Source organism: Punctularia strigosozonata (genome assembly GCF_000264995.1).
Source record: "Punctularia strigosozonata HHB-11173 SS5 unplaced genomic scaffold PUNSTscaffold_1, whole genome shotgun sequence".
Taxonomy (NCBI): Eukaryota; Fungi; Basidiomycota; class Agaricomycetes; order Corticiales; family Punctulariaceae; genus Punctularia; species Punctularia strigosozonata.
In genome coordinates, this window is record NW_006767433.1 from 2,630,354 (window position 1) to 2,654,265 (window position 23,912).

Consider the following 23,912-nt stretch of genomic DNA (forward strand, 5'->3'; position numbering starts at 1 on the left):
AGAAACCAGCGATTATAAGGTTCGTCGATTGCGCCGGCAGAACCGTACGAAGCTTGGCCTCAGCAAAGGGAGGCGTTCGAAATTTGGAATGAGCTGCAGATCTGAGATTTCTTGTTGCCTCTGGGACCACGTGCGCCTTCCTCTCCTTCCGCGTACACTCACTTGGGGCTCAAGCTCGAGACTTCCAGCTCGCCTCCAGCACGCTGTGAAACCTTTTCGAGCATGGGTAAGTAGCGGTTCTTATTGCTCGTGCATTCAATCTCATCATACGCACAGACTACCAGGTAAACCGCACGTAATCATGACCCATGAGCGTGTCGCTGACTGACGCCTTCTTGTAGAATCGTGTGGGTTCGAAGTTCGGTGGCGGAGGTGTCGCTGGCGCATCCGAGAGCAATGTAGACAGACGGGAGCGCCTGCGCAAGCTCGCGCTCGAGACTATTGACCTGGCCAAGGTACCGATGCTCTCGGTTTAATGCCACTCTCCGTTAACATGCGGTTACAGGACCCTTACATCCTTCGCAATCACCTCGGATCGCTAGAATGCCGTCTATGTCTTACCCTGCACACCAACGAGGGCTCATATCTTGCCCATACTCAGGGAAAAAAGCATCAGACAAACCTTGCCCGGCGTGCGGCTCGAGACATGAAGGAGACGCAACTGATGGTTCCGCCTACTCAATCGAGTGTACAACGGAAAGTATTCCTGAAGATAGGAAGACCAGGATACCGCGTGACCAAGGTGCGCGACCGGGACACGGGAAAAGAGGGCATGATGGTGCAGGTTCATCTTCCACAAATCAAACCCGGGGTCATTCCAAGGCGGCGCTTCATGAGCGCCTGGGAACAGAAACGCGAGCCTCCCAACAAAAACTATCAGTACCTCATCGTACGTCTCTCTTCGTGTTATTCCTTGATTACATTAATCATCGTTTCAGGTTGCGGCGGAGCCTTACGAGACTATTGCTTTCCGCATACCAGCTCGTGAGATAGAGGATGAAACAGACGATGCCGGCTACTGGAACTGGTCTCACTGGGATCCCGATACCAAGCAGTACAGTTTCCAGTTCATGTTCCGTCTGCATTACTGACCGTCGCTGTTGCTACTGTCACTGTAATAATCCTTTGTCAAGTGTTCATTCCGTCACGTCCCTTGCACGAGTATTGAATTTGGTGAGAAGATACACACTCCAACAACTCGCACAAGTACATGGTCAGAGTGTTGCGATGCATGATAAGGACGGTACAAAGGATTTGTATCATCCCAGAAGAGGCCGTTGCTCTCCTTGCACCAATCTCTGCTGCTGAAACAAGTCAGGAAGCATCGCCCTTGCCTGCCGTCCAAACCCTATGAAGGGTCGTCCATTCGTCCCGGATTTTTGAACAGCAGCCACCAGCCACCCGACTCCGAACGGTAGGCAGACGAGAATGAAAGCGAGCCCGCTTCCGCCCCATGCGTAAACCGTCGACTTATGCTCTAAAGGCCATTGAACGCCTATCGTCCTGACCCATGAGCCAGCTCCGACCTGCGTGAATTCCGTGAATCCGCCACCAGCGATTCCGCTCACGCCGCCCTCACCGCCATCACACCAAAGGACCTGGCTCCCCATCTCCTCCGCACGGGCCAGGGCTTGTACCCACATCGCGACACCCACGCCCGTATGCCAAGTGCGAGCTGGTGCAAGGATCAGAGAGGGACGAGAGGGTAGCGTTGTGAAGGCATCGGGAAATGCGAAGTCCAGGCAGATGCTTGCGGTTACGGGAAGAGGGTGAGCCGATTTCGAACCGTTGGGGAAATACAGTCTCGGTGAAATGATGTGTACATCCGGCGGGTCAGGGGACGCCGCCATCGAGAACGACTCAGCAACTGGAATAGCCATCTGTCAGGTCGAGATCGAATGGACAGTAAAGATGCGGGAGCACTGACCCGGTATAAGATGCTGCTTATAATATTCGAAAGCGACGCCGGTCTGATGGATCAGGGCAAATCCATTGCGTTTTTGTACCACCCGGTTTTGCCCACCTGGAGGTGCAATCACCTCTTCGAAAGATATGCCGATATACTTTGATTGGCTTATACTTGCGACGGCCTCTATCGCGGCCCTTTTCTGCTCGGCGTTGTCGAAGCTAACAGCTCCCTCCGGCCACAACAGGATTTCAGCACGGTTTACGTACCGCGTCGTTTCCCTGACGAAATCCTGAAGGGTTGGAACACCGCCGACGGCGGGTGGATGTGGCAGTATACAACCGACAGACAATGGCACGCTGCCGGAGGTATACTGCGGCAAAGGGAGAGTGTGATGGTAGGATGGCACCATGAGGAGTAAAAGAAAAGCTGCAAGAGCTTGGACGTGTCGTGAACGTGAGGGTGAAATTGATTCGTTCTGAACGTCGGCACGATCGCTGTCCTGGGGGAACTCAATGTCAATGAGCCGTTCATGGCCCCTGGTAGGGCCGGTTTCTGTCCCAAGGAACCAAGCCGTGATGAACTCGTAAAGAATCGTGCTCCATGCTGCGGCGACAAAGTCCACCCCCATTTGGCCGGAGTAGGACCGTAACCAGGTGTACGGACCAAGACCGGCCATGGGGCTCCAGTTCAAAAGCCCCCCAACGGGTGAGAGCAACGATATGATACCCCATGTAGTGGCGTAAAGGAAAGGGAACAGTGTGATCTTGAACCATAATGGGCCGAGTCTAGCAGCCACACGATTGTCGACGACGACGATCACCACCGCGCAAAGCGATGTCGATAGGGAGATGGCCATTAACACCCCCAGCCCAATTGTAGGAGAGGACAAGGCGTTATGAGAGGGTGCCCAATACGATGCTCCGACGGCGGCTGCCATTGCGATCCAAAGCAAGATTGCACGCAGGATTGCAATCGATCGTGGCAGTATCATGGCTATGTATAGTCGCAATGCGACGAGCAGGAATACGATGGGGAGAAAAGAGGCTACAGGACCCACTGCGATCGATGCGAGGATGATGCTGGCCACCGTGAAGGTAGCCGTAGGATGGTGGAAGAAGGCCATGTCCACCATGGAGGACATGATGGTGAGAGTGAAGAGCGCAAGCTCAAGACCTGGCCAGCCAAAGACGGTTTATATAGATCCAGAAGAAGCTGTAGGAGTTACGAGACAGCCTTCAACATCCCGATTTGTCCGTGGACACTGCTTGAGGCTGGCCCACGCCCATATCCATGGCGAGTGCGGTTTACTCGCCACCGCCATCGAAGCAAGCGCCTCATTGCTTCCTTCTGCACGATGGACGATGAAGAGAACGAGTTGCGAAATCCCTTTCCGTCGCCGCCGTCACACTACACCAATTATACAAGCCACAACCTGAAACTGCTCACTCTCCTTCGCGAACGCGTTGGTGAGGCCGATCTCAACCAGATCAATCAACAGGAGGTTCTCGGCGATCAGGACGGCGTGCCAGAATGGCCCCTTGCGCAGCTCGAACCCCCCAGGGTTGACTGGATACTGCAAGAGGGCGTTTACGAGGTTTTCGGAGATACATGGAAAGTCAATGAGAAGATTCCTTCCTTGGGTGAGCTGGGGGGAAATCAATTGTATCCTGAAGACCCGGCTGCAGGCGAGTTGCGCGGCCATATGCCCAAACATCCATTCGTTGACTCCATGCCGTCACAGACCGGAGACCAGCACTGTTATCCATCTTGGAATCCACCCTTGTCACGTACTCTGCGCTCGTCAAGTCACTGGTCGCGCCTCCTCCACCTCCAGGATCTGACGTTCCACCAGAGTGGCAACGCCATATAGAATGGATCACAGTCCTCGCTCAGAATATGATCGCGGCGACAAATGACTTGCGACCGGTACAGGTACGCTTGACTCACCCGCCTTTCGGTGATGTCAAGCGCAGGTGTGATTATCGCGTGTCCAGGCCCGAGCCAACCTAGAGCTCATGATGAGGAGACAACTGGAATTGAGGAAGGAAGAAACCGCCGCCATCCACGCGTACGTCTCTATTGTTGGTGAGGATGCCCACTCATTCAATGCTAGGAAATGCCAAGAGCTAGAGGCCAAGCTGGCGGCATTTTGCAACATGTCTCCGGATCTTTCAGCGACATCAGCAACTGACGTAAGACATACTGAAGTGGTGAACGGAATTATGGCTCGGAATGAACCTTGGAGTCAAAATGCGGATGAAGCGGGCATTACAACATCCGACCATAAGGTACATTCCCCGAGCGCCTTATGTGGGGTACTCTCTGATGTATATCACTCTAGCTCGCGAGTTTGCCTACAGAGGACGTGGTATCATTGGATGACGTACTTCGGTGGGCTGAGGAGATTGGTTGAAGGACAGAGTATCATTATTCGGTGGATGTTCCACGGTTCAGCATAGCCGACACCTTCCTATGATGCTTTCTACTTTGCCGTTTTCAGAGTATCAATGTACTAGTGCGAGGAGGTCGCGGAGTTATAACGTACTGTACATACTACTTCGAATATGCGATCACATGTTCGAGTTTCAACACATTCTCGTGACTGGCACCGAAGTACTACTGGCTGTTACACTGATAGTCAGTCTTGAACCGTTTTCTCCGTTAACCGGTTCGCACTCAACGATGACAGGCAGCTAGAAATTCGAACACAGACAATGTCAACAAAGAAGAGGCCGGGCGTGTCGACCGCTACCTCAGAAGCTGCTAGGCGGCAGCTAATGCAGCCGGTGCTTTGCTGGGAGAGACGATGGGTGAAAGCAGACCAGGCAGCCCCAGGGTCCAATATGAAGGTGTACAAGTGGGTACGGACGGAGAAAACGCAGGTACGTTATCTTTATTCTCTTCAACATTTTCCTATCACTGAATCCCAAAGGCAGCAATTCAGCGATGACGAAGGAGACGTGGACGAACCCTTAGCGCCTCTTCCGGACGAGCCAGAAACAGTGGAGGTCGACGAAGAACTCGAGGAAGTTGAAGGCACCGCTCCGCCTCCATCTGCGCTTGCTACGGACACAGCGGCGCCAACGCCCATCACGAAATCTGCCGAGCCCTCTAAACCACCGTCACCGACGCCTAGACCTTCTGAGATGGACATCGAGATAGCGACGCCCGCCGAGCAACTCGATGTGTCTTTGGACCCTGAAGTCCTGGAACAATCTCTGAATCCGCCCGATGCTTTGGATGAAGCGCTCGCCCCACCCGGGGACGAATATGGCGCAACGAGCACGCTCGACGATAGTCTGAGCAGCGTCGTGGAGGGTTTGAACCCGGATGATCTCAGCAACGTGGACCTTTCGGCTCTTCCACCGGACGGCATGGCCTTCGAAGGCGCCCATGATCTGACGCGCATAGAGCAAATCGAGCCGACGGACGCCATCCTCGGGGGGTCGATGATGGATCAGTCTGGCGACCCCTTCGCTGAGCCGCGTGCGTGACGACGCTGGTTTGATACTCGGTATATCATGCTCGTTGAACCCAGCCTTATGTTTTGTTGACATACTGCTATATAGGCATCTCTATTGAAATTGTACATGAATTATTGCCGTGAGTCGTGTCTATGTGGACAGAGATAGGTTTACCCATCTATTCACATATGCTGCCCCTTCACAAGTCGTCGTATCTCCTGTTGACACCCGCAGTTGCGCGTATGCTTTATCGATAAGGTACACATTCATGGAAGGTCCGACCTGTGGGCCGCAGTAGCGCAGTATTCCGAGTGTGCGGCTTCGCGTCTGGTAAGTATGCGGTTATCCCTCGGAGTTATCCGGTCATACAAGGACTTAGACGGAGCGTACCGATTGCGCGACCGTTATATGCGGGGAAGGGTGAGAAAATGAATGTTGTGGGTGCGGGGTATCTGTCCGTGTCGCTTTCGCCATTGCTGCCCCTTTGAGTACATTTGCCGATTCCGCGGAGCAAACTCCTACGACGGGTGTGCCGTGTCAAGCGACTGGATGAGACCGCGATCAGAAGTGGGATCGTGCGTTCTCCGACTCCATCTCTTCCTGAAGACACGGGACACGCGCGTTCTGTTCTCATGATCGTCCTACTTAAACCCTAAGAGCCGCGCTCGGCTCCTACGCCTCATCTCGCCACACAAACGGCTCTATCTCTCTACTGCGCGTCACAGCCATGGACTTTGAAGTGCCCGGGGCTGAGTTACCCCACGTCCCCGACAACCTGACTATTCCACAGTTTCTGCTAGACTCGCAGCATGCGACGCGACCTCTCAGACCGGTGAACTCTCCGTGGCTCATTGAGGACGAGACAGGGAGACACATCGGTTTTGAGGAAGTGAGTGTTCATACCCCTGAGACTCAGCAGCCCGCGGTTCCCAAACGATCCCTTGACTGAACATCCTGAACTGACTACGATGCCACCCTGCCTCCACGTAGTTGCGAAGGAGGACATTCGGGTTGGCAAATGCTCTAAGCGTAAAATATGGTATCGGTGAGCCAACACCCATCCCTTGATGCAGGCCTCGACTCTGATACGCCTTCTTGACTGCAGGAAATAACGACGTCGGTCAGTAATCCGGTCATGTATGCTAGACGATGAACAGCTGTGACACCTTGGATAGTCTGCCTGTTCAGTCCAAACCACGTTGGTATGTTCAGTCCTCGCTTCAATATCGTGTCCGCAGCTCAGAGTACGTATTTTAGATTATCCCGTCGTTGTGTGGGCTATCCACCGACTGGGTGCCATCATCTCGTTTGTTTCGTTTACTGCGAGTACTAATAATTGTCTGAAATCACGATATACTAGTCCTGCGAATCCTGCTTACACTGTGGAGGAACTCGTGTATCAGTGCCAGGCCAGCAAGTCCTCTATGATCATGGTGCACCCCCTGTTCCTGTCCACGGCCTTGTCAGCTGCGCGACAAGCCAACATATCCTCGGACCGCATCGTCCTCGTGGACAGCCTTCCCACGTCCACCGGGACTAGCGTGCCTATCCACTGCCCTCCGACAGTGAGCGATCTCGTCGCTCATGGTCTCTCGGAGCCGTTGCGCTTCAAGGAGCCGCAGCTGAGCACAGGAGGCGGCAAGACGAAACTCGCCTTCTTAAGCTTCTCGAGCGGAACTACAGGAAGACCCAAGGCCGTTGCCATCCCTCATTACGCGGTGATTGCGAACGTGATTCAGATGGCGAAGCATTGGAAGATAAACGAGGATTACACAACTTGGGAAGAGAGACAATGGCGCGCAGGCGATGTTGCCATTGCAGGTCTGTTTGCAGCCGTATTACGATACCGACACAGATAGCTGACTTCATCCCTTTAGTTTTGCCATTCTTCCGTGAGCAAATGAGTGATATAGGCTCTCGTATTGTCAACTAAGTATCCCATTCAGACATCTACGGGCTGGTTGTCAATGTAGGTCGTCAGTCCTATCAAATACCCGTAACCTTGTTCAACATGATCTACGACAGCTCCATTACTGCCTCTTCGCTGGTGTAAGCGCACGTTTACACCTATCCGCATGGACTCGGCTACTGATCAGCGCATCACTCACAGCTCTCTATAGTCGTTGTACCAAAATTCAACTTCGAGAACTTCCTAGCAAGCATCGCTCGATACCGCGTTACTCACCTTCTGTAAGGATCGCGGGCGATATACATTCTCGGGCACCATACTGATCTGCGTTGCAGTCTGGTCCCTCCCCAAATGGTGCTGTTTTGCAAGGTGAACGATTCCCATGACTGTCAAGCTGGTTGTAGCTGACTTCAGCTCAGCACCCGGCCACGAAGAAATATGACTTCAGCCATGTTCGACTGTGCATGGCGGGGGCGGCCCCTGTCAGCTCAGAGCTCACCATGCAATTTACGAAGGTGATGAAGAATGCTTACATTGGGCAAGGTTACGGTGCGCGACGCATTACGCATGATATAAGTGCATTGACCAAGGCACAATCAGGTATGACGGAAACATCGACAACTGTGGCGGTTTTGACCCCCGACCAGAAATTGTTCACTCTCGGCTCTGCTGGCAAACTGATGCCGGGCGTCACCGCCCGTGTCATCAAGGAAGATGGTTCTCTCGGTGGCGTAAACGATGTCGGGGAGCTGGTAGTCGCATCGCCTTCGAATGCCCTTCGTTACGAGAACAACCCTGAAGCGTACGTTGAAATCCAGTGTCTTTCTGAGACGTCCGGTGACCAGTCTCATAGTACGAAGGAAACGTTCATGGAGGCAGACGGCAAGAGATGGGTGAGGACAGGAGATGAGGTTAGGATTAACGAGAAGTACGAGCTCTTCATTGTCGACAGAATCAAGGTCGGGGATATGTCTAAGACAGGGGCACATTGCTGACAACTGCTGGAACACAGGAATTGATCAAAGTTCGAGGCTTCCAAGTTGCGCCGGCTGAGTTGGAAGGGCATCTGCTTGACCACCGTGATGTCTCCGATGCCTGCGTCGTAGGCATACCGCACGAGTATAGCGGCGAGGTGCCCTTAGCCTTCGTTGTCCTGAGCAGCGATGCTGCGTCCAAGTTGAAGCAGGCCGGTACCGGTGAGGTAGAGCGACTGAAGAAGTCTATCATGAAAGTAAATCCTTCATTTTTTCGATGTCGATTACTAGTGAGAGTGAGCAACTAATCTCGTCGCTCAGCATGTCGCCGATGCAAAGGTCCACTACAAGCATTTGTACGACGTCGAAATCGTCTCCGAAATACCCAAGAATCCGTCGGGAAAGTTACTCCGCCGACTGCTTCGCGACAGAGCGAGACAAGCCAGAGCCAAGGTGGAGGTTACGAAGGCAAAGTTATGACGCGGTGATGTGCTACGGAGAGCCCGAATGCACGCAATACCATGGAACTAGCACTCCTTCGCAGAGCAGTAGTAGCTCGAATGACCGTTGACGAATGCAAGCCCTGCCGTGTGGCTGTGTAATATACGCGCCCTTTGCTGTGCTGTTAGCCCGAGAGCCGTCGCGCCTCCCTGTTTCCACATTGACGCCCGTCTCTTCTAAGCCATGGTCAACGTACGGCGCGTAGCGTCGCAGGTGCATAAGCAGGCCGCGCGCTTGATGAAGGCCGACAATTACATGAAAACCGAGCCTGCTTGGTATGGTGCTGTACTGGACCACCCTCCACTCCCTTTACCTCCCCGGTCACCCCCTTCTCGTGACCGCTTCGACGCCGGACAACTGTCTCGGTCATCGAAACAACACGCCCTCGGTACCTCTGAAGTGCGCCCGGTGCCTGTCAAATACCTTGAGGACCAAGTTAGAAGACAGTTTTTCCGCGACCATCCCTTCGAGGCTTTCCGAGAAACGACTTTGGTGGAAAACGGGGAGCTGGAGCCGGAACACCCTGTATCAGGGAAAGAATGGACAAGGCTACGACAGAGGGGCCGAAACCCGAAGCCTGAAGAGTATGTCACAGTGTTAACTTGTATCGACCTTGTCTCAACATCGCTTTTGTTTGGTAGTGCTGTCAAATTTGCTGTCAGCATACACCAGCACCATAACGTCTCCTTGACCCAAGCATATGCGGCAGCGGTGGCTCAGTTCCGCGCTCTACGCGCTGAGCAGACAATCGCGACCTCAGTCGCTGCTATGGAAGCGGAGTCGTACGGCGCACGGTTCGGACACACGGAAACGGAACGCGGGTTCTTGCAAGAGGAAGAACACCTGAAATCGTTCGAGAGTCGGGAGAGCATCGATATGGGCATTGCCATCGCTAGGAAGCGCTGGAAGATGGAGCATGTGCCAGAGGGCGGAGAAGGTCAATGGACCAGGGGTAAGGATTATCAGCGACTATGGCAGGAAGGTGTTAGGCCCCGGTACACACCGCTAACGACGCCGATCGACGCCGAAACCGGACAGAGTCCCGATGCCGAAGCTGTCGCCGCTAGCGCAGACTTCATGGAGCTTCAACGAACGGATCCTATTCTACATCTGTCTCATTAATTATATTATCGTGCATGGCACAATGCAGATTATGTCTCGTCATATATTGTGTGATATGCTCATTAGACGGTGACAAGGTAAAATACAACAAGAGTGACTGGCTACACCTTGATCTTTGATTGTGCGGCCTGCGCGGCATTCATCTGCATCCATGTCTTCTCGACGGTCCCTAGCAACTTTTGCATGTCGGAACTCCAATCGTTCATGATGTCTTCTGGGCTGCGCTTGGCTCTAAAACTGACGATGCCCGCCGGCCGATCTATCCGTGCCCAGACAGAGCCAGATACGACCAAACGGGAAAGCGTTTCCTCGGTTTGCTGCCTTGACAAGTCCAGCAGAGATGTCAGCCGCTCGAGCGTGATGCGAGTGTAGTATCTTGCAACGACTCGGATATTCTGTAATTTGTTCAGCTTCGAGATCATGCCAAGAACGCATGGGATACTGACATGCTCGATGACACGATCATGCAGTGCCTCCCAGTGCTTTTCCGTTTCGAATACATGCGTCTTCCTGAGGAAGGGTCCGTACAGGGATTCAATACCAGGCCACCTCATGAGCTCCTGCGTAGTGAAGCATTTGACGAGGTTGCTGGAGCACGAATCAGATATGTGGATGAACAAGATTGCGACAATACGCACTACTGCAACTCCAACTTCGGCTTGGAGAGTGCCGGGTCAGCAAATAGTCGATGCAGCATGTCGGACTGTTCGTTGTCGTGAGGCGCCAAAACCACGTAGTAAACAATATGTTCCAGCGCCTGGGCATGTGTCAAACCAATCAACTGGGGACTATAAACAGAAACGCTCACAGATTTGCCCTTGTCATTCTCGTCTTCTTTGACGGACGGAGTCTCCCACACTTTGTGGTAGTACTTGGCCGCGTCAAGGTACGAGCTGTGGTGCAGAGCATGCTGGATCATAAGATCGTAGTACTTCAACTTCAAATCCTGGCGTCATCGTGTCAATTACTTGCAAAGTGCAAATTAGATGATCGGAACGAACCTCGTTCTCCTTCTCCTTGAGAAATTCTTCGTTGATCTTGCGCCCGCCGACCCGAGCTTTGATCCATTCTGCCTCTCCTCCGCTGCTCGAGCCCTTCTCCTCCTTCTCCTTCTCCGCGTCTTTCACCCTCGCAACTGCGATCAATAGACGCATTTGCTCCAGGATAAACTCGGTCTTTTCTCGTCGCTCCATGGACGAATAAGTCTCCACTTGCAGCTCGCTGAGAAGCTCAGACGCAGCGACAAGTGACTCTTTCGGGGTCGCCTTGGCCGTTGCCGCCTTCGATGGTTCCGCGAGAGATTCATGATGATGCGCGAGGAGAAGGGTAACGCGCGCGCGAGGAGTCTCGAGAAAGATCTGGGGAGACAGCAATAAGCTACAGTCTCTTATTGACGATGCAGACTTTGCACCTTGCCCTCAGTCACTGCTCGAAGAGTCTCGATCAGCTCCAGCCACTTCTCGTCACCGTCACGTTGCCGGATCTCCGGCAGCCAGCCCATGGCTTGCTCGACCAGGGCTTGCACGGCACCCTTCAGTTGACCGTGCTTCTTACTAAGCGTTGCTATGCTCGAGTTGAGGAGTGTATAATCGCGGGCGTTGTAACATAGCTCCGAGACGGTCTTGACCAGTCTAGTCGTTGACTTCAAATCCGAGGCCTGCAGGTGGCGTGAACAGTTGTCCGTGTTCGATGCTAGGCATCACGCACGTTACGAGTTTGCTTCTCTAGTGCAAAGAGCTTATCCAAAGATTCTTGGAGTTTCCCTGACTTCAAGCCCGGGATCAGTGTGGTGAATGACCTCCATAGAATGACCACGTACCTCCGCCAAAGATGTCGCTTCCGGGAGCAACGTATCAACCTCTGGAGTAAAGTCCCTCTCTTGTTTCTTCTCCGACATGATGTAGTAAGATTCGGTGTGGCTTGCAGCTGCGATGGCAGAGTTTCGGACGCGACTCGGACGCGCGTACAAGGTCGTGACGAGTTCATGTAGCCAGTCACGTGGCACTTCATTAGCCCGATCAAGGCGCTTTTCCTGCTCTGCTACGTCTCTCTTAGTCTCCAATCCGTCGAGGGCTTCAACGTGTCGTATCGTTTCATGGCTGTCATACGATGTCATAACCTACACCAGTGGCCAGCACCAGATTTACATGAGTTCGTAATACAATCCGGAGGCGATCAGAGACACACAGGCGAGACTGCCTCCGAAGCAGTCACCATCGTAGCGTCCGTCGCCTCCTTGAGGGGCCCCTCGGCCGCGGGATTTTCACTGTCATGCCCCTCCTTCTCCTCTTCTTCGTCTACGTGCATGACCTCTTGGGTGGTGTAGATGCGAGTCGCGCCAATAGTGGCAAGCGATCTGCTCATCAACCATAGGGAGAGCAGTAGCGGGGGCGCGATGAAGAGCTCCCGCATAGCAGCGAATATGTGAAAGATGGACGAGACAGGGAAATAAGATGGGTGGTGGCGGACATCCCCGGGGTCCGAGGACATAGATGTGTCGCTGGTGGTCTCCGATTGCGCCTCGCTCAGCTTGTCTGTCGGCAAGTCGTCGGTCATAGGAAGAACAGGCTTGGGTAAGGTGGGTGATTCCGGGTCAATCGAACGATGAGTGAGCGTAGGCGAGCCTTGGCTCTCTTTATCAGAGAAAATGAGTGTGGCATCGACGTAAGTGGACTGCAGCGTCGGCTCTGCTTGGACCGAAACGGATTCCAGAGGGGTTTCTGCTTGCACCGCCTCTTCGACACAAGCTGGACAGAATTGGACGCCTTCGTTCAAGGTCTCCGGCTCGGCGAACACCTCCTGGTTGACCGTGATGGGCCTCGCATCGACCGCCTTCTCGGCGAATTCGCGGGCCGGAACGAGCTCGAAGTCCTCCGGCTCGCGTTGCGCGTCCTGCACCGGCAACGAAAGTACTGGAGGTTGCGGTGCTGGCGGATGTACGGGAAATATATGCTGTTGCACAGTCATCTCTTCCACGACGGCGTCCCGTTCCATGAGGCGGAGTTTCTGAAGGTGGGGCAAAAAGTCCGACGTTTGCTGCCAGCCTTGAGCGTGCACCTCGATGTAACCTGGCCGGTTCTTTTCGTGGAACCATCTCAGAGATTCGAGGTACGGCGCGATGTGGCTGAGACAAATGGCCGCTTGCAGAGGATCCGTGATCCAAGAGTGTCCAAAGTGGAGGCGAAGCAGGGATTTCGAGGAGACAAAACGCGAGGCAAGGACGGCATCGCTGGCGCCGGCGGCATTGATCACGGCATGCAAGGTGTGCAAGTAATAGCAGTGCGTGGTCAGCGCGGCAACACCCTCTAGCGTGAGAGCAGGAGCCTCCCCTGATAGAGGGAAGCGAGCCGTCGGACAGAGCTTGAGCTGTTCAAGGGCGGGACAGGCGATAGCTAGGCGCTCTACGTCTTCGTCGGTGAATATGATCTAGGAGGAGATATGGGCAAATTTTTCATTCGGGGATAAAGAAGAAACACATACCGATGTCGGAAGGTCAAATTCGAGGCGTCGGACCTGCGGGAGGGTTGTGAGCCCTTCTAGCGGAAGCCGCCTCGTCGGTCCCACGACGTCTCCTCGAGACGTGGAACGAACAAGCTCTGGAAACTTTGAAGCTCCCGTGGCGCTAAACTTAAGCGACTGGAGTGCGTTCCCTACCCTGCCGCAGAGCGAGTTGAGCAGCTGGCGCCACTCGCCCTTTTCTGGCGGGTCCTCGATGACGAGCTCGAGGTTGACGATCTCGCACATGGGCAGCTTGCGCAGGAAGACTGCGAGTCCGCCGGCGGAGCCGGTGAGATGGAGCTCGCGGAGCTGGCTGTACGGCCCAATCTTTCTAGCGTAAAGCGGAGAAGACACGACGCGGAGGGCGGACTTGCGGATATCCTTGAAGTCAACGCTGGCGTCGTCGCCGCTCTCGGCGCCGACGGACTCGGGCGTCGACAGACCCGAGCCAACCTGAACGGCATGCATCTCGGAGAAGAACTGCTCGACGGCGCTGTTCGGCCGGCCAGAGAGATCAAGCTGCAGACTCCGGAGGTGCGGGAGGGATGCGATCCATTTCCCAACAGCGCTGCTCACTGTTCCCGGAACTGAGAGAGTCAGCTTCTGGAGCTTCATCTGCGAGCGCATCATATCGGTGAACCCGTCCGGCAGGTTGGCGGTGCTGCCGGTTGCGACGAGCGAGAACTCCTTCAGCCGCGTGCGCTCGGTCATCTTGACGATAAAGTCGTCGATCTTTGTAATTCGGATGCCGATGTCGAGATTGACGGCTTCGATGCGAGGGTGGATGAAGAGTAGCGAGCGATCTAGACCGGCTGGAGTGTCAACCCTCCAGGAGAGGCTCTTCAAGTTCGGCAGTATGTACTCCCGGGGACGCGTTTCCTCGATCACTGGGAATATAGAGGGAGAGACGTTGTTGAAGCTGGGACGACCTCAGTGCTCGGTTCGGCCCACGTATGCAGATAATCACCTTTCGACGTAACGAACGCTTTCGACACGTTCTCCGTATTCCAGCACCTTTTTCCAGTCTTCTTCAACAGGTTCCTTAGCCTGGTATAGGCCTTAGTAATCTTACCGAGTCAAGTATACACTGTACGTACCAGGCCCAAACCCGGGCGTTTGGCTCTTCGCAGGAGCGTCGACGGGAAGAGCCCGATCAGCGGCACGAGGGAGTCCAGCTCTCTCCAGAGCGCATTGAGTGCGGGCTCGCAGAACGCCTTACACGTCCTCGCGAGGCGCGCCAGACCGCGCTTTCCGGCAGCGCCGTCGCCGATATAGTCCATCATCTTCTGCGTCGCATCGGCGTCGCGCAGGATAGCGGGTGCAGCGCTCTGTTTATGCACCGTGTAGGAGCGATATCCACCACCGGCCGTGGAGGATGTGCGAGACGAGCCGGCGCCGTTGGCCTGAGCCCTCTTGCGGGAGTGTTTCGCCATGGTGGGTTCCGGAACAGAGGAGAGAGTAGAGTTGCGCTTTATGGAGATGCGGCGGGCGATATTCGCGAATGGGTTGGCGCGAGAGAGCGACGACTTGAGCGAGGACGAGACGGAGCGGACCGAGGGCGGTTTAGTGTGGTGGCTGGCGACGGAGGTGCGACTAGCGTCAGATGAGGTGCGGGTGCGGACGCGAGCGACTATGTCAGTGAAGATGGAGGGAGACATTGTGCGCCTCGGAGAGGGGGTTTAAGGGTAGTTAATGGGAGCCTCGTGCGTGCGGAGTGCAGGACGGGGCGTGGTTACGAGACGAAGCCCATGCTGCGGGTGAAGTGGATGTGCGTAGGTGCCGGAAGGGAGCAGGAAGGAACTCGGGCGGATTCGATAGGCCGGGAAGCGGGAAAGGGAGGGTCGATATGTCCTCATAGATGAAAGGCATGCGGTCTGCGTGCTTGATCGGTGTCTTCAAGATGCCAATAGAGCAGGGCATCGTCCTTGATGGATACACAGCTTTCCCCGCTGATGAAGTAACGCCGGATGTGTTGGAATGCATCTGTCAGGTCAGACGGAGCAGGAGTGCGTCCACTTGTTCGATGATGAACGTATCAACGAGAGGCAGTTAGTATCACTGAGGCCCGAGGGCTAACGTACTCGCGGTGCACGTGAGCGCGCGCCTCATTACCGTCACGCGTCGCGCCTCGCGTCGTCGAAACCAATTGGGGGACGGGAGCAATCTCGGTCTAATCTCTGGCGCCGTGCACATCCATCGCACAAGTTTGAGCCTGTATGGCTTTGACGAAGAACGCGCCGCATAATCTCGATGATCACTTTGTCCCTCTGTACCCACCGCCGGGATAGTAATGCGTCGTCACGAGAACCTCCGGCGATTAGATGTGCACACCTGAAGGGCGTGTTCGTAGTATACATTCCTGGCACTCCAGGATGCTGACGTTGTCATGCTCATACACGCGATCCCCACACGGGGTGCTGGATCATTGCATGACACCCCCCCCACCGGCGACATCTCATCGGGGCCGAATCCTCGTTCTGGTGATTCACGTACTCGCTTGACAGCCCACGCCCGTCCCGGCCCCACATAACCGCTCATACTCCCGAGTTGAAATGCGCGCCCAGTCATAGGAACTATAGCGCATCGGATTGCTAGGTAACATCTCCCTTACAGTTCGCCCACTTCCCAAGGAACACCCTCTCCCTCCCAATCTTCTTCTCCGGCCTCTTCCTCGTCCCCACTCTCTTCGCCGAGCTCCCCCACCCCCCAAATCGGCCCGCCCTTGTGGCCCACTCGCGCGTCCCCGCTCAAGACGCCGCGGGCGAGCTTCTTCTCCTCCCTCTCCTCCCTCGCCCCTAACCCGATCGACAACACAGATCGCAGATGGTCGGGTAAGTCGATCTCGAACTTGCCCTCCTCGCCCCCCGCGGTGCCGCCAAAGTCGTACGGCAGCGGGGACGGCAACAGGTCCGGGTCTGCCGCCGGGTCTTTCCGCGGGGTAAACTTGCGGGAGAACAGGCCGAGGCTCATCCCGAGAGAGGGATCGTCGAGGTCGAAGCCGTCGCCGAGCGCCTCCTCTTGCGTTTGCGTTTCGGTTTCTGCAGCCGCAGGCGGGTGCCGGTGCGACCAACTCCAGTCGTACACCTTGACCGCTGCGGGTTCTTCGTTGCTCTCCTCCTCCTCCTCTTCTTCCTCCTGCCCATCGTCCATTCTCGACCTCTTGGCATTCGCGCCGTTGTGATACACCGCACGCGCCTTGTACCGCTTTCTCTTTTCCTCCTCGGTCGGCGGCGGAGGCGAAGGCGGTATTAAACCTATGGGCCCGGTACTCTCGTCCGACTTTGGTCGGGTCGGGGCCTCTGTCCGTGCGACAGGCTTCTCCGTGGCCTTCCGTTTTCCCTTTCGTTTTGCAAGTTTGGCTGCCTCTTGTTGTTCTCTTCGCCGTTGTTCGGCGAGGACGCGTTCGGGGACGACTTCGGAGAAGATGTTATCCTTTCCTGGCAGCAAGGCACGGGGCAGCGCGGTGTTCTTAGCCGCATGTTTCGGCTTGAGTGGAGGAGGGTCGTCATCATCGTCATCAAAGACGCTTGTGCCGCGCGAACTGCTCGTACGCGGCACGTCTGGCACGGAGATGCTTCCCTCGCCCGAGCTTCTCGAATTGGACCGGCTTGTTCTCCTGGACGGTGAGTGAGCTTCTTCGAAGAGCAGCTTGAACCCTGGTGGCTGCTTCACCGGGGAGTCGTCTATGAACGAAGCTTCGTCCTCCGGCTCGGATTCGCTGGAGGGCAGCATGGTCGCGGCAGATCTGCGTGCGTGTGCCGACGGCCAAGCCGGAAGCTGCGTGTGGGATGACGCGAGCCGCCTGCGCTTGTCCTTCACGGGGGAAGGCGAGACCGGCTCGCCGCGCAGGCGTTTGCGGGCGCGAATGACGGCAGAGGATGGGCCAGCACGCGGCTGATCCTGGGCTATTCTTGTCGCGGGTGCAGGGTCGACCAAGGCAAGCGCGTCGGGAAGCGCACCGGCGAAGATGGATGCAGGCGGTGGCGTCCGGGCGGCAGGGGTGGATGGGAGGCCGAACGGGTTATCGTCCTGCTGCTGACGGCGGTTTGGGCGCGGTTTGCCTTTGGCGGGGGTGACGAACGGGTTCGGAAGCAGGGCGGGTGGTGGCGCTTCATCTCCGCCTCCTCGCTTGGCGGGCGAGGGCGGCTTGGGTTTGGAGGGCGAGAACGGGTTGGCGGACGCGGTCGGCGGGGGGACGTGGACCGCCCTGGTCTTGGTGGGCAGCTGCTGGAGCTTTGGGGGCGGGCGGGGCGGCGTCGAGGGCGGATCGGACGAGGGTGCGGCGCTGGCGGGCCTGAGCTTGGAGAGCTTCTTGTAGAGCTTGTACTTGTCGGCTGGGAGGACATGAACACGCGACGACGGTGCGATGAACGAAGCTCACCGATGTGCGGGAGGCGTCTGATGTCGTCCACGCCGGGCTCGCGTCCATTGGCCTCCCTGAACGCGCGCTCCCAGCCCTTGAGCTCTGCGCGGAGGCTGGCGGCGTCCATGGGCGGATGTCGGAGAGGAGACGCGTGCGTGACGGGTCACCGCGCACGGGCAGGCGTGACGTTGCGTGTGACGTGGCTCATTAGCAGGCGGTGACCGTGCTGGGCGGCTGGGCTTATAAGCAGCGGCGAGCAGCGGCCACGCACAGATGGCCCTCGACGCCATCGCCGAGCTCGACGAGCGCGTGTCGGTGCTGGTCGTTCAGGCGCCGGGCGACGACGTCGACGCGATCGTGCTCGCCGACGCGGACGCTCCACCGCAGGGTCTCCACCACCGCATGAGCTCATCGACGGCCCCGGGCGCTCGAGCTCTCAAGCCGATCCACCGCCCGCAGCGTATAATATCCGCGAGCGACGCCTTCCAGCAGCAGCAGCAGCAGCAGCGCCAGCTCGTGTCCCCGCCCGCTCCCACATTCTCCGCCAGAACCCCGCCGTCTTCAGCCACCGCAACTTTTCGCCTCTCGCCACCGACCATGGTCGTCGCCCAAGGCCGTCCGCCGGCCCCGTCCCACAATCCCTCGCCGTCATACGCCCCGCTCGCCCGCTCTGGCGCCCAGGAGGCCGCCCCCAACTCCGAGACCGTCGCGAACCCGTACTACACCCCCGCCACCTCGGGCTACTACGACACCCCGCCCCCGATCCCGCCTATCCACATCGCCCACCCCGACCTAAGACTGGTGGCAGCGTGCGTCTATTTTTGTCCTTGCGCAGCCCACCGACGCTCACGCCTTTGCACAGCTCGCCGCCTGAGCTCAGCGCCAGCGCCTCCTCTTCCTCCTCCTCCTCTGGCCCGTCTACGCCCCCGTCCTTCGGCGAGCCGTCATCACCCACGATTTCCGCTCACTCACACGAACACCGCTCCACCACCTCTCTCAACCACGGACACCTCAAAAATCCGAGCGTGGGATCGCTCTCCTACGCCTCCGTCCCCGACAGCCAACGCTCCCCGCCGCGGGGCTCACCTCCCGCTCGCACCTCGCGCGCCTCCGAAGCAGCGGGACCGGCACCCTTCCACGCACCGCCGCCCTCGATGCCCGACACCTCTTCACTCGTGTCCGGCGCCATGCCGGTAGTCACCAGCGGCTATCGCCGCCCGGATGCCCGCGCCGTTCCGGTTTGGAAGCCACGCGATCCAGGACCGTCCCAGAGCTCGCGTGCAGATCCTTCCGCCTCGCGCACCGCCGAGCCCTTTGCACGCAACCGCCACCTCGACCACGTACGCAGCCAGTACACGCACAGCGTCGCCTCCGGTTCAGCATCGGGCTTCGAGGTCCTCTCCCGGCCCTCGCGTACCGTGGCGTCCTCCTCCCGGCACCTCGCCCCGCCCAAGACAAACACTGCGCCCTCGATGCTCTCGAACCACACAGCTAATGCGTCCAATACGGACAAGATTGACCAGCTGGACGATACCGATCCGCTCGGCTACGCCTGGCACCACAGCAGTCCGTACGAGGCCGTCGGCTTGAATATCGGCAAGGGGCCCGGCTCGCATGCTCGCACGCGGTCGGAGGCCGCATCCGCGCTCAACGCCCCGCCGTCAATCGTGAGTGCCGCCGATGCCATCTGGCCCTGCATCACTGACGATGCCACTCAGCCTATCGTTCGCTCGCATCGAGTCTCGCCGTCGACCCACGCGCAGGAGGTTATCACGCCGATCGATCCTCGTCCGCCTCCGAGCGCCGCCATGTTCCCCAGCACTTCGAATGTGAATTACATCCATCCCGAAGACGCCCACGCCCACCGCGAGGGCGAATTCGACGTGTATGACGAGCTCGAACCAGAACCCATGCTCCGTGTCCCGCCTCCTGGCCGTTCCATGGCCAGCTACGAGGAAAGGCATACCGTTCGCGAACACGACTTTGCGCCCGGAGCGGGTCAAGCTCCTCAACACGCGCCCATCCTTCCATCCGGACCCATGGGATCCTACAAGCCCTCTGCGCATGCCATGCGTTCCCCTCCTCCGTCGGCGCCTTCCGTTCGCAGCATCGGCGGGGAATCAGGTTACTCGACGCCCGTGACCTTCCGCGAGGGCGGCGCGTACGCGTCCAGCGTGCGTTCGCGGGCGACCTCTGCGTCCGGCCGCCCACCACCGAGCCATCGCCCGCGCAAGCTCGTGATGCCGACGCCGCTCCAGGGCCATTTGCAGCCGCTGCAGGTCATCCCCCCTCCGTCATCCGCGCAGACGCCGCTCGCTCGCTCGAGCGACAGTGTCCGCACGCGCTCATCGGGCGAGACCTCACGGGCGGCATACGTGCCCATGATGCACGACAGAGGCCACAACCTTCTTCGCAAGCAGCGCGACTCGGACCACGACCACGGCTCGTTCGCCGAGCCCGAGCCGCCGGTCGTCGTGCAAGACGCGGGCTCGCGCTCGGCCAGCCGCGAGCGTGGCTTTTTGAGGAAGAGCGCCGCATCGAGAGATGCGAGTCCCGCACCGCCCGGCGCGGCAACGACCGGCTCGTTCACCAGCTGGTTCGTCACGCCCAAGACGAAGGAGGTCGAGCAGATCACAACAACCACGACGACTACCGCCACCAAGGCGGCCGCCGGCGGAAAGAAGAAACTCAGCAAGCGCCGATAACGCGCCGTGCGTTGCTAGACGTTAAGCCTATCTTACTCTTATATAATCCCTGCTTCATGTCTCCGTTATGTAGTTTTGTAGCTGCTATCGCTTGGGCCTCTCCCTTCACGCATGCCAGGGCAATTGGTAACGAAATTCTTGTGTATACACGACGTTTGACGATCGGAAGGAGGAATTAGTATGTTGTACTTCTACACGGCCAAAAACGTTTATAGATCTAGCAATAACGCCTGCCAAGCAAACATCAGTTCCACATCCTGCCCTTGCAGTTCCTTGACCCGCATCGGCAGCGGATATAGATGCCATCGGTAGGCTGCTCTTTAACCTCCTCCTCTTCCTGTTTCCGGAGTTTGATTAGCGTTGGGCTACAATCGATGTCAACGCAATGATCTCACGTCGTCGTCTCCCGGTACACCGGTATACGAGAAACAGATTTCCTCGTGAGGTTTGATGTTCTTCAGCGCGAAAAAGGTCAAGAGCGGCTTGTCGATATTGGCCTCGTTGATGTAGCACGGGACAATCACCACGTTCGGGTCGCACGAGTGGTTCTGAAAGGCTGGCGTGAGCATGAACAACGAAGAGGTCATGCACGGAGCGTACTATGAACCGAGTAAACTAAGTATATCGTAGAGTGAGTCGATCTCGGCTGGCAAGAAAGCGGACCATGCACGCACGTTGCCTGCGTGGAAGGCGTCATAGACATATATGGACTCCCACGTCAGCGGGTCCGGACCTTTGAGATACCAAAAGTCGATATCGAACAGGTACGTCCGGCCAAACTTGTTATAGAGCCTCGAAGGGATGGCAGGGTCGGTCTAGCGTGAGGCGGGGGACGAAGGAGCAAGCTCACCGGCCTCGCTCCTCGCCCTCTTCGTTGGTGAGCAGTTCGCCGGCGTACGTCCCGATGTACGTCCCGGCGGGGATAGCCTTGGAATCCGCGAAAACGCCCCATCCTTTCCTAGGCGTCTGTCGAACAACGAGTCAGCGAAGGCCCGCAACATCCAACAAGGTCGAGCCACCCGCCTTCATGATATTCAGGGCAACCTTTCTGCCATGCTGGACCACCTGAACCAAAGGATGAGAGGCGGAGCTTACGATGTGTCCCTACGCGTACCCGATTTTTGCACTCGTCGTAGCAGGCGCACCGATAGTTGCACTCGAATATAGGGTACTCGTGCATGTCCTGCGCATATTGAGCAGAGGTACTTCATGTGTGCGCAGTAAAACTCGCCTTCTTGAGCCTGCCGTTATCCTGATACATGAAGCCCTTGAGCCCCGAATTCTTCGTCATCTCGTGCTGCCGCTTGAGGCACGAGCATGTTATGGAATTTGGGTCACAGTATGGCTCACAGCTGCACCCCACCAGGCTGTCCGTGTCAAGAGGCGGAACATCCTTCCCATGCCAGATCCTGTTCGAATAATGGAATTCCGCTCGTGGCACCGGTTGGTTGTCGACGTTGTTCACGACCTGGATGACCGGTGCTCTTGGCTCGTCTGTCGTCCCCGTGAGAATGTTTGTAGTGAAAATCGAGCGCAGCACAGACGGTATGCGCATGTATTTGGGCATCTGAGTCATATACTTTTCGACTTCCCATTTCAGCTCGTGCGCAAAGTAAGTCTTGGGCCTCAACAGCTCCCTGGCCGCCTTTGAATCGATGACGGCAACAATGTGTGAAGGCAGCTTTCGACCCTCCCAAAAATCTTTAACCTCGGCGGATTTGACAACAGCAATTTGCGGACGAGAGGGCACACGCTTCGCAGCCCGTTCGTTTGATTTTGGCCGAAAGGACTCCGACGAGCGTGCAATCAACTTCTGGGCGTTTCTCTTGGAACGCCTCGGTGGCAAGGGAGCTTCAGAAGGCAAGGAGCGTGACGAGGTCTCCGAAGTATTCTACACGCGGTTAGACTCCTATCATCCCTAAGATAAAAGAATCTTGCCTCAGGCATGTCTTGCAGTGAGACAGGCTCCGAATCGACATCAAGCAGCGAGGTTTCCGTGGAGACCTATACGAGGTCAGACTCTCGGCATGACGCGCAATGGAAATTTGGGGCTCGCCTGAGGTCTGTCTGGCAATGAGACAGAGTCCCGATCAATGTCACGCGGGGAGGCTTCCGTAGAGACCTACGCGGGTTGAGATGCAAGCACCGGATAGCGAATTTAAGCTTGCCTGAGGCTCATCCGGCAACGGAACAAATTGCAGGGGGTGGATGCCTTGTGAAGGCACGTTCGAAGACACCTGTGGGAGGTGATTGATACCTTCAGCAGCTAAAGCAAAGAATCATAGCTCACGTCAGGCATGTCTGGCAATGGAACGATATCCTCATGAGCGTCATGCAAGTTTTCGAGCGGGTCCTGTAGAATGTGAGTTTCTCTAGAGACAGCAGAAAATCTGGACTTGCGTCAGGCGTGTCGGGCAAAGGAAGAAATTCCAGATCACCGTCATACAAGATTTTGTCGGACGAGCCCTAGTCGAGATAAATATGTCAATAACAGATCGGAGTGAAAACTCACCTTGGGTATATCTGGTGACAGAAACGTTCCCTGTGGCACATCAAAGGAGGCATCCGAGGCGTCTTGCCCCGCATCTTTCTCGTCCTCAGTCGGCGGATAGTGCAAGATCGCATCTTCTCCTTCCGATGCGGAGGCGACAGGCTCCGACGGGACGGGGAGCATCCCTCTTCCCTCCGAGGTTGTCAGTGATGAGCCCTCTTGCGCAGAATTGGCAGCGACATCAGTTAGAACGCTGGGCTCCTCAAGAGGACGAGATTCTTGCTGAATATCACCGCCGCGAACCGGGCTTCGTTCCGTATCGACACGCTCCGAAGTCAACGCCCGATGCACTGCCAAGCTGGACGGAACCTGCGGGGTTTGAATCCGCGCACGCGGTGCGCCATCCCTGTCAAACCTCCGGTGACTACTCATGGTCGACAGCATGCTACACAAAGAGCTGAAGATATCATGATCAAATGACAAGATCCAGGAACGACGTACCCTTGCAATGCATGCGTACTTTTCCAGGCATCCGTTCCCGGTATGTCTGACAACGAAGACTTCGATTCAGACGATCCGGAATCCGAATCCGAATCCAAAGTGAGGTCAATCACAAATCCTGGTCTCGCCCCCAGCAACGTGTGCGGGTCTTGCGCAGGAGGTGCAGGGGTAGCGCCAGTTGTGGGCAACAGATCTCGTTCGCCGATGGGTAGCACATCTCCCCGTTCAGCCTTCACTTGAATTTGTTCAGCTGTATCAATTGACGATAGAGCATCGGTGTTCTCTTGCAGGGCGGGACCAGTAGTCGGTTGATGGGTTGTCGGTATATGAATTGGGGCTGGCAGAACATCCTCCTCGTTCTGCTGCGCAAGGTGGAGTGTACCTAAGGGTTCTGTCGCAGCTGCTAACAAAGGTTGTTTGTTGAGAATATGGTTGAATGGCGAGACATCGGGTTTCCATTCCACTTCACGACGGC

The 23,912-nt window shown here is 56.6% G+C and overlaps 11 protein-coding genes across 11 annotated transcripts; 5 read left to right on the top strand and 6 right to left on the bottom strand.

Moving 5' to 3' along the window:
• Nucleotides 1-151: 151 nt before the first annotated feature.
• On the top strand, nucleotides 152-1,181 carry PUNSTDRAFT_95548 (uncharacterized protein). Its single transcript, XM_007378890.1, has 5 exons — nucleotides 152-226; nucleotides 277-284; nucleotides 342-455; nucleotides 506-889; nucleotides 939-1,181. The coding sequence occupies exons 1-5, from the start codon at nucleotides 223-225 to the stop codon at nucleotides 1,089-1,091; spliced, it is 663 nt and encodes a 220-aa protein (XP_007378952.1). The 5' UTR covers nucleotides 152-222; the 3' UTR covers nucleotides 1,092-1,181.
• Nucleotides 1,182-1,259: 78 nt separating this feature from the next.
• Nucleotides 1,260-2,765, bottom strand: PUNSTDRAFT_56688 (uncharacterized protein; the record flags this gene model as incomplete). The annotated part of the gene is made up of 2 exons (XM_007378891.1): nucleotides 1,260-1,867; nucleotides 1,928-2,765. 2 exons carry the CDS (start codon nucleotides 2,763-2,765, stop codon nucleotides 1,260-1,262), a joined length of 1,446 nt encoding a protein of 481 aa, XP_007378953.1.
• A 498-nt stretch (nucleotides 2,766-3,263) lies between these two features.
• Nucleotides 3,264-4,443, top strand: PUNSTDRAFT_117642 (uncharacterized protein; the record flags this gene model as incomplete). The annotated part of the gene is made up of 5 exons (XM_007378892.1): nucleotides 3,264-3,594; nucleotides 3,651-3,841; nucleotides 3,904-3,977; nucleotides 4,023-4,197; nucleotides 4,251-4,443. The coding sequence occupies 5 exons, from the start codon at nucleotides 3,264-3,266 to the stop codon at nucleotides 4,320-4,322; spliced, it is 843 nt and encodes a 280-aa protein (XP_007378954.1). The 3' UTR covers nucleotides 4,323-4,443.
• A 180-nt stretch (nucleotides 4,444-4,623) lies between these two features.
• PUNSTDRAFT_129688 (uncharacterized protein) lies at nucleotides 4,624-5,403 on the top strand (the record flags this gene model as incomplete). Its single annotated transcript, XM_007378893.1, has 2 exons — nucleotides 4,624-4,791; nucleotides 4,846-5,403. The coding sequence occupies 2 exons, from the start codon at nucleotides 4,624-4,626 to the stop codon at nucleotides 5,401-5,403; spliced, it is 726 nt and encodes a 241-aa protein (XP_007378955.1).
• Nucleotides 5,404-6,073: 670 nt separating this feature from the next.
• PUNSTDRAFT_48902 (phenylacetyl-CoA ligase) lies at nucleotides 6,074-8,859 on the top strand. The gene is made up of 16 exons (XM_007378894.1): nucleotides 6,074-6,262; nucleotides 6,364-6,418; nucleotides 6,479-6,493; nucleotides 6,549-6,575; nucleotides 6,631-6,679; nucleotides 6,734-7,194; nucleotides 7,251-7,265; nucleotides 7,320-7,342; nucleotides 7,399-7,422; nucleotides 7,484-7,563; nucleotides 7,618-7,651; nucleotides 7,702-7,831; nucleotides 7,883-8,084; nucleotides 8,136-8,241; nucleotides 8,295-8,513; nucleotides 8,578-8,859. Exons 1-16 carry the CDS (start codon nucleotides 6,101-6,103, stop codon nucleotides 8,734-8,736), a joined length of 1,761 nt encoding a protein of 586 aa, XP_007378956.1. The 5' UTR covers nucleotides 6,074-6,100; the 3' UTR covers nucleotides 8,737-8,859.
• A 48-nt stretch (nucleotides 8,860-8,907) lies between these two features.
• PUNSTDRAFT_48903 (uncharacterized protein) lies at nucleotides 8,908-9,919 on the top strand. Its single transcript, XM_007378895.1, has 2 exons — nucleotides 8,908-9,341; nucleotides 9,399-9,919. The coding sequence occupies exons 1-2, from the start codon at nucleotides 8,941-8,943 to the stop codon at nucleotides 9,877-9,879; spliced, it is 882 nt and encodes a 293-aa protein (XP_007378957.1). The 5' UTR covers nucleotides 8,908-8,940; the 3' UTR covers nucleotides 9,880-9,919.
• A 61-nt stretch (nucleotides 9,920-9,980) lies between these two features.
• Nucleotides 9,981-11,776, bottom strand: PUNSTDRAFT_58614 (uncharacterized protein; the record flags this gene model as incomplete). Its single annotated transcript, XM_007378896.1, has 8 exons — nucleotides 9,981-10,274; nucleotides 10,326-10,467; nucleotides 10,518-10,636; nucleotides 10,688-10,825; nucleotides 10,848-11,237; nucleotides 11,291-11,536; nucleotides 11,587-11,646; nucleotides 11,699-11,776. The coding sequence occupies 8 exons, from the start codon at nucleotides 11,774-11,776 to the stop codon at nucleotides 9,981-9,983; spliced, it is 1,467 nt and encodes a 488-aa protein (XP_007378958.1).
• A 278-nt stretch (nucleotides 11,777-12,054) lies between these two features.
• On the bottom strand, nucleotides 12,055-14,810 carry PUNSTDRAFT_58180 (uncharacterized protein; the record flags this gene model as incomplete). Its single annotated transcript, XM_007378897.1, has 5 exons — nucleotides 12,055-12,756; nucleotides 12,856-13,305; nucleotides 13,360-14,296; nucleotides 14,345-14,424; nucleotides 14,475-14,810. 5 exons carry the CDS (start codon nucleotides 14,808-14,810, stop codon nucleotides 12,055-12,057), a joined length of 2,505 nt encoding a protein of 834 aa, XP_007378959.1.
• A 1,113-nt stretch (nucleotides 14,811-15,923) lies between these two features.
• PUNSTDRAFT_140433 (uncharacterized protein) lies at nucleotides 15,924-17,867 on the bottom strand (the record flags this gene model as incomplete). The annotated part of the gene is made up of 2 exons (XM_007378898.1): nucleotides 15,924-17,711; nucleotides 17,759-17,867. The coding sequence occupies 2 exons, from the start codon at nucleotides 17,865-17,867 to the stop codon at nucleotides 15,985-15,987; spliced, it is 1,836 nt and encodes a 611-aa protein (XP_007378960.1). The 3' UTR covers nucleotides 15,924-15,984.
• An 827-nt stretch (nucleotides 17,868-18,694) lies between these two features.
• Nucleotides 18,695-21,835, bottom strand: PUNSTDRAFT_80062 (SET domain-containing protein). The gene is made up of 9 exons (XM_007378899.1): nucleotides 21,677-21,835; nucleotides 21,560-21,628; nucleotides 21,469-21,510; nucleotides 21,296-21,411; nucleotides 21,120-21,237; nucleotides 21,046-21,060; nucleotides 20,841-20,993; nucleotides 19,459-20,782; nucleotides 18,695-19,407 (listed from the first exon to the last, which is right to left on the bottom strand). Exons 1-8 carry the CDS (start codon nucleotides 21,734-21,736, stop codon nucleotides 20,690-20,692), a joined length of 666 nt encoding a protein of 221 aa, XP_007378961.1. The 5' UTR covers nucleotides 21,737-21,835; the 3' UTR covers nucleotides 18,695-19,407; nucleotides 19,459-20,689.
• A 931-nt stretch (nucleotides 21,836-22,766) lies between these two features.
• Nucleotides 22,767-23,462, bottom strand: PUNSTDRAFT_48907 (uncharacterized protein). Its single transcript, XM_007378900.1, has 3 exons — nucleotides 23,438-23,462; nucleotides 22,846-23,381; nucleotides 22,767-22,798 (listed from the first exon to the last, which is right to left on the bottom strand). The coding sequence occupies exon 2, from the start codon at nucleotides 23,366-23,368 to the stop codon at nucleotides 22,886-22,888; it is 483 nt and encodes a 160-aa protein (XP_007378962.1). The 5' UTR covers nucleotides 23,369-23,381; nucleotides 23,438-23,462; the 3' UTR covers nucleotides 22,767-22,798; nucleotides 22,846-22,885.
• Nucleotides 23,463-23,912: the final 450 nt, after the last annotated feature.

What these genes read in the sequence shown, in the direction of transcription:
- PUNSTDRAFT_95548 (XM_007378890.1), top strand. An exon ending in AGACTATTGACCTGGCCAAG is followed by an intron (nt 456 to 505) that starts GTACCGATGCTC and finishes ATGCGGTTACAG; the next exon opens with GACCCTTACATCCTTCGCAA. An exon ending in AAAACTATCAGTACCTCATC is followed by an intron (nt 890 to 938) that starts GTACGTCTCTCT and finishes TCATCGTTTCAG; the next exon opens with GTTGCGGCGGAGCCTTACGA.
- PUNSTDRAFT_48902 (XM_007378894.1), top strand. Translation starts at nt 6,101, where the DNA reads ATGGACTTTGAAGTGCCCGGGGCTGAGTTACCCCACGTCCCCGACAAC. An exon ending in TTACATTGGGCAAGGTTACG is followed by an intron (nt 7,832 to 7,882) that starts GTGCGCGACGCA and finishes AGGCACAATCAG; the next exon opens with GTATGACGGAAACATCGACA. An exon ending in TCATTGTCGACAGAATCAAG is followed by an intron (nt 8,242 to 8,294) that starts GTCGGGGATATG and finishes GCTGGAACACAG; the next exon opens with GAATTGATCAAAGTTCGAGG.
- PUNSTDRAFT_48903 (XM_007378895.1), top strand. Translation starts at nt 8,941, where the DNA reads ATGGTCAACGTACGGCGCGTAGCGTCGCAGGTGCATAAGCAGGCCGCG. An exon ending in CGAAACCCGAAGCCTGAAGA is followed by an intron (nt 9,342 to 9,398) that starts GTATGTCACAGT and finishes TTTGTTTGGTAG; the next exon opens with TGCTGTCAAATTTGCTGTCA.
- PUNSTDRAFT_80062 (XM_007378899.1), bottom strand. Translation starts at nt 21,736, where the DNA reads ATGACGAAGAATTCGGGGCTCAAGGGCTTCATGTATCAGGATAACGGC. An exon ending in TTGCCCTGAATATCATGAAG is followed by an intron (nt 21,412 to 21,468) that starts GCGGGTGGCTCG and finishes GTTGTTCGACAG; the next exon opens with ACGCCTAGGAAAGGATGGGG. An exon ending in GAGGGCGAGGAGCGAGGCCG is followed by an intron (nt 21,238 to 21,295) that starts GTGAGCTTGCTC and finishes CATCCCTTCGAG; the next exon opens with GCTCTATAACAAGTTTGGCC.
- PUNSTDRAFT_48907 (XM_007378900.1), bottom strand. Translation starts at nt 23,368, where the DNA reads ATGAGTAGTCACCGGAGGTTTGACAGGGATGGCGCACCGCGTGCGCGG.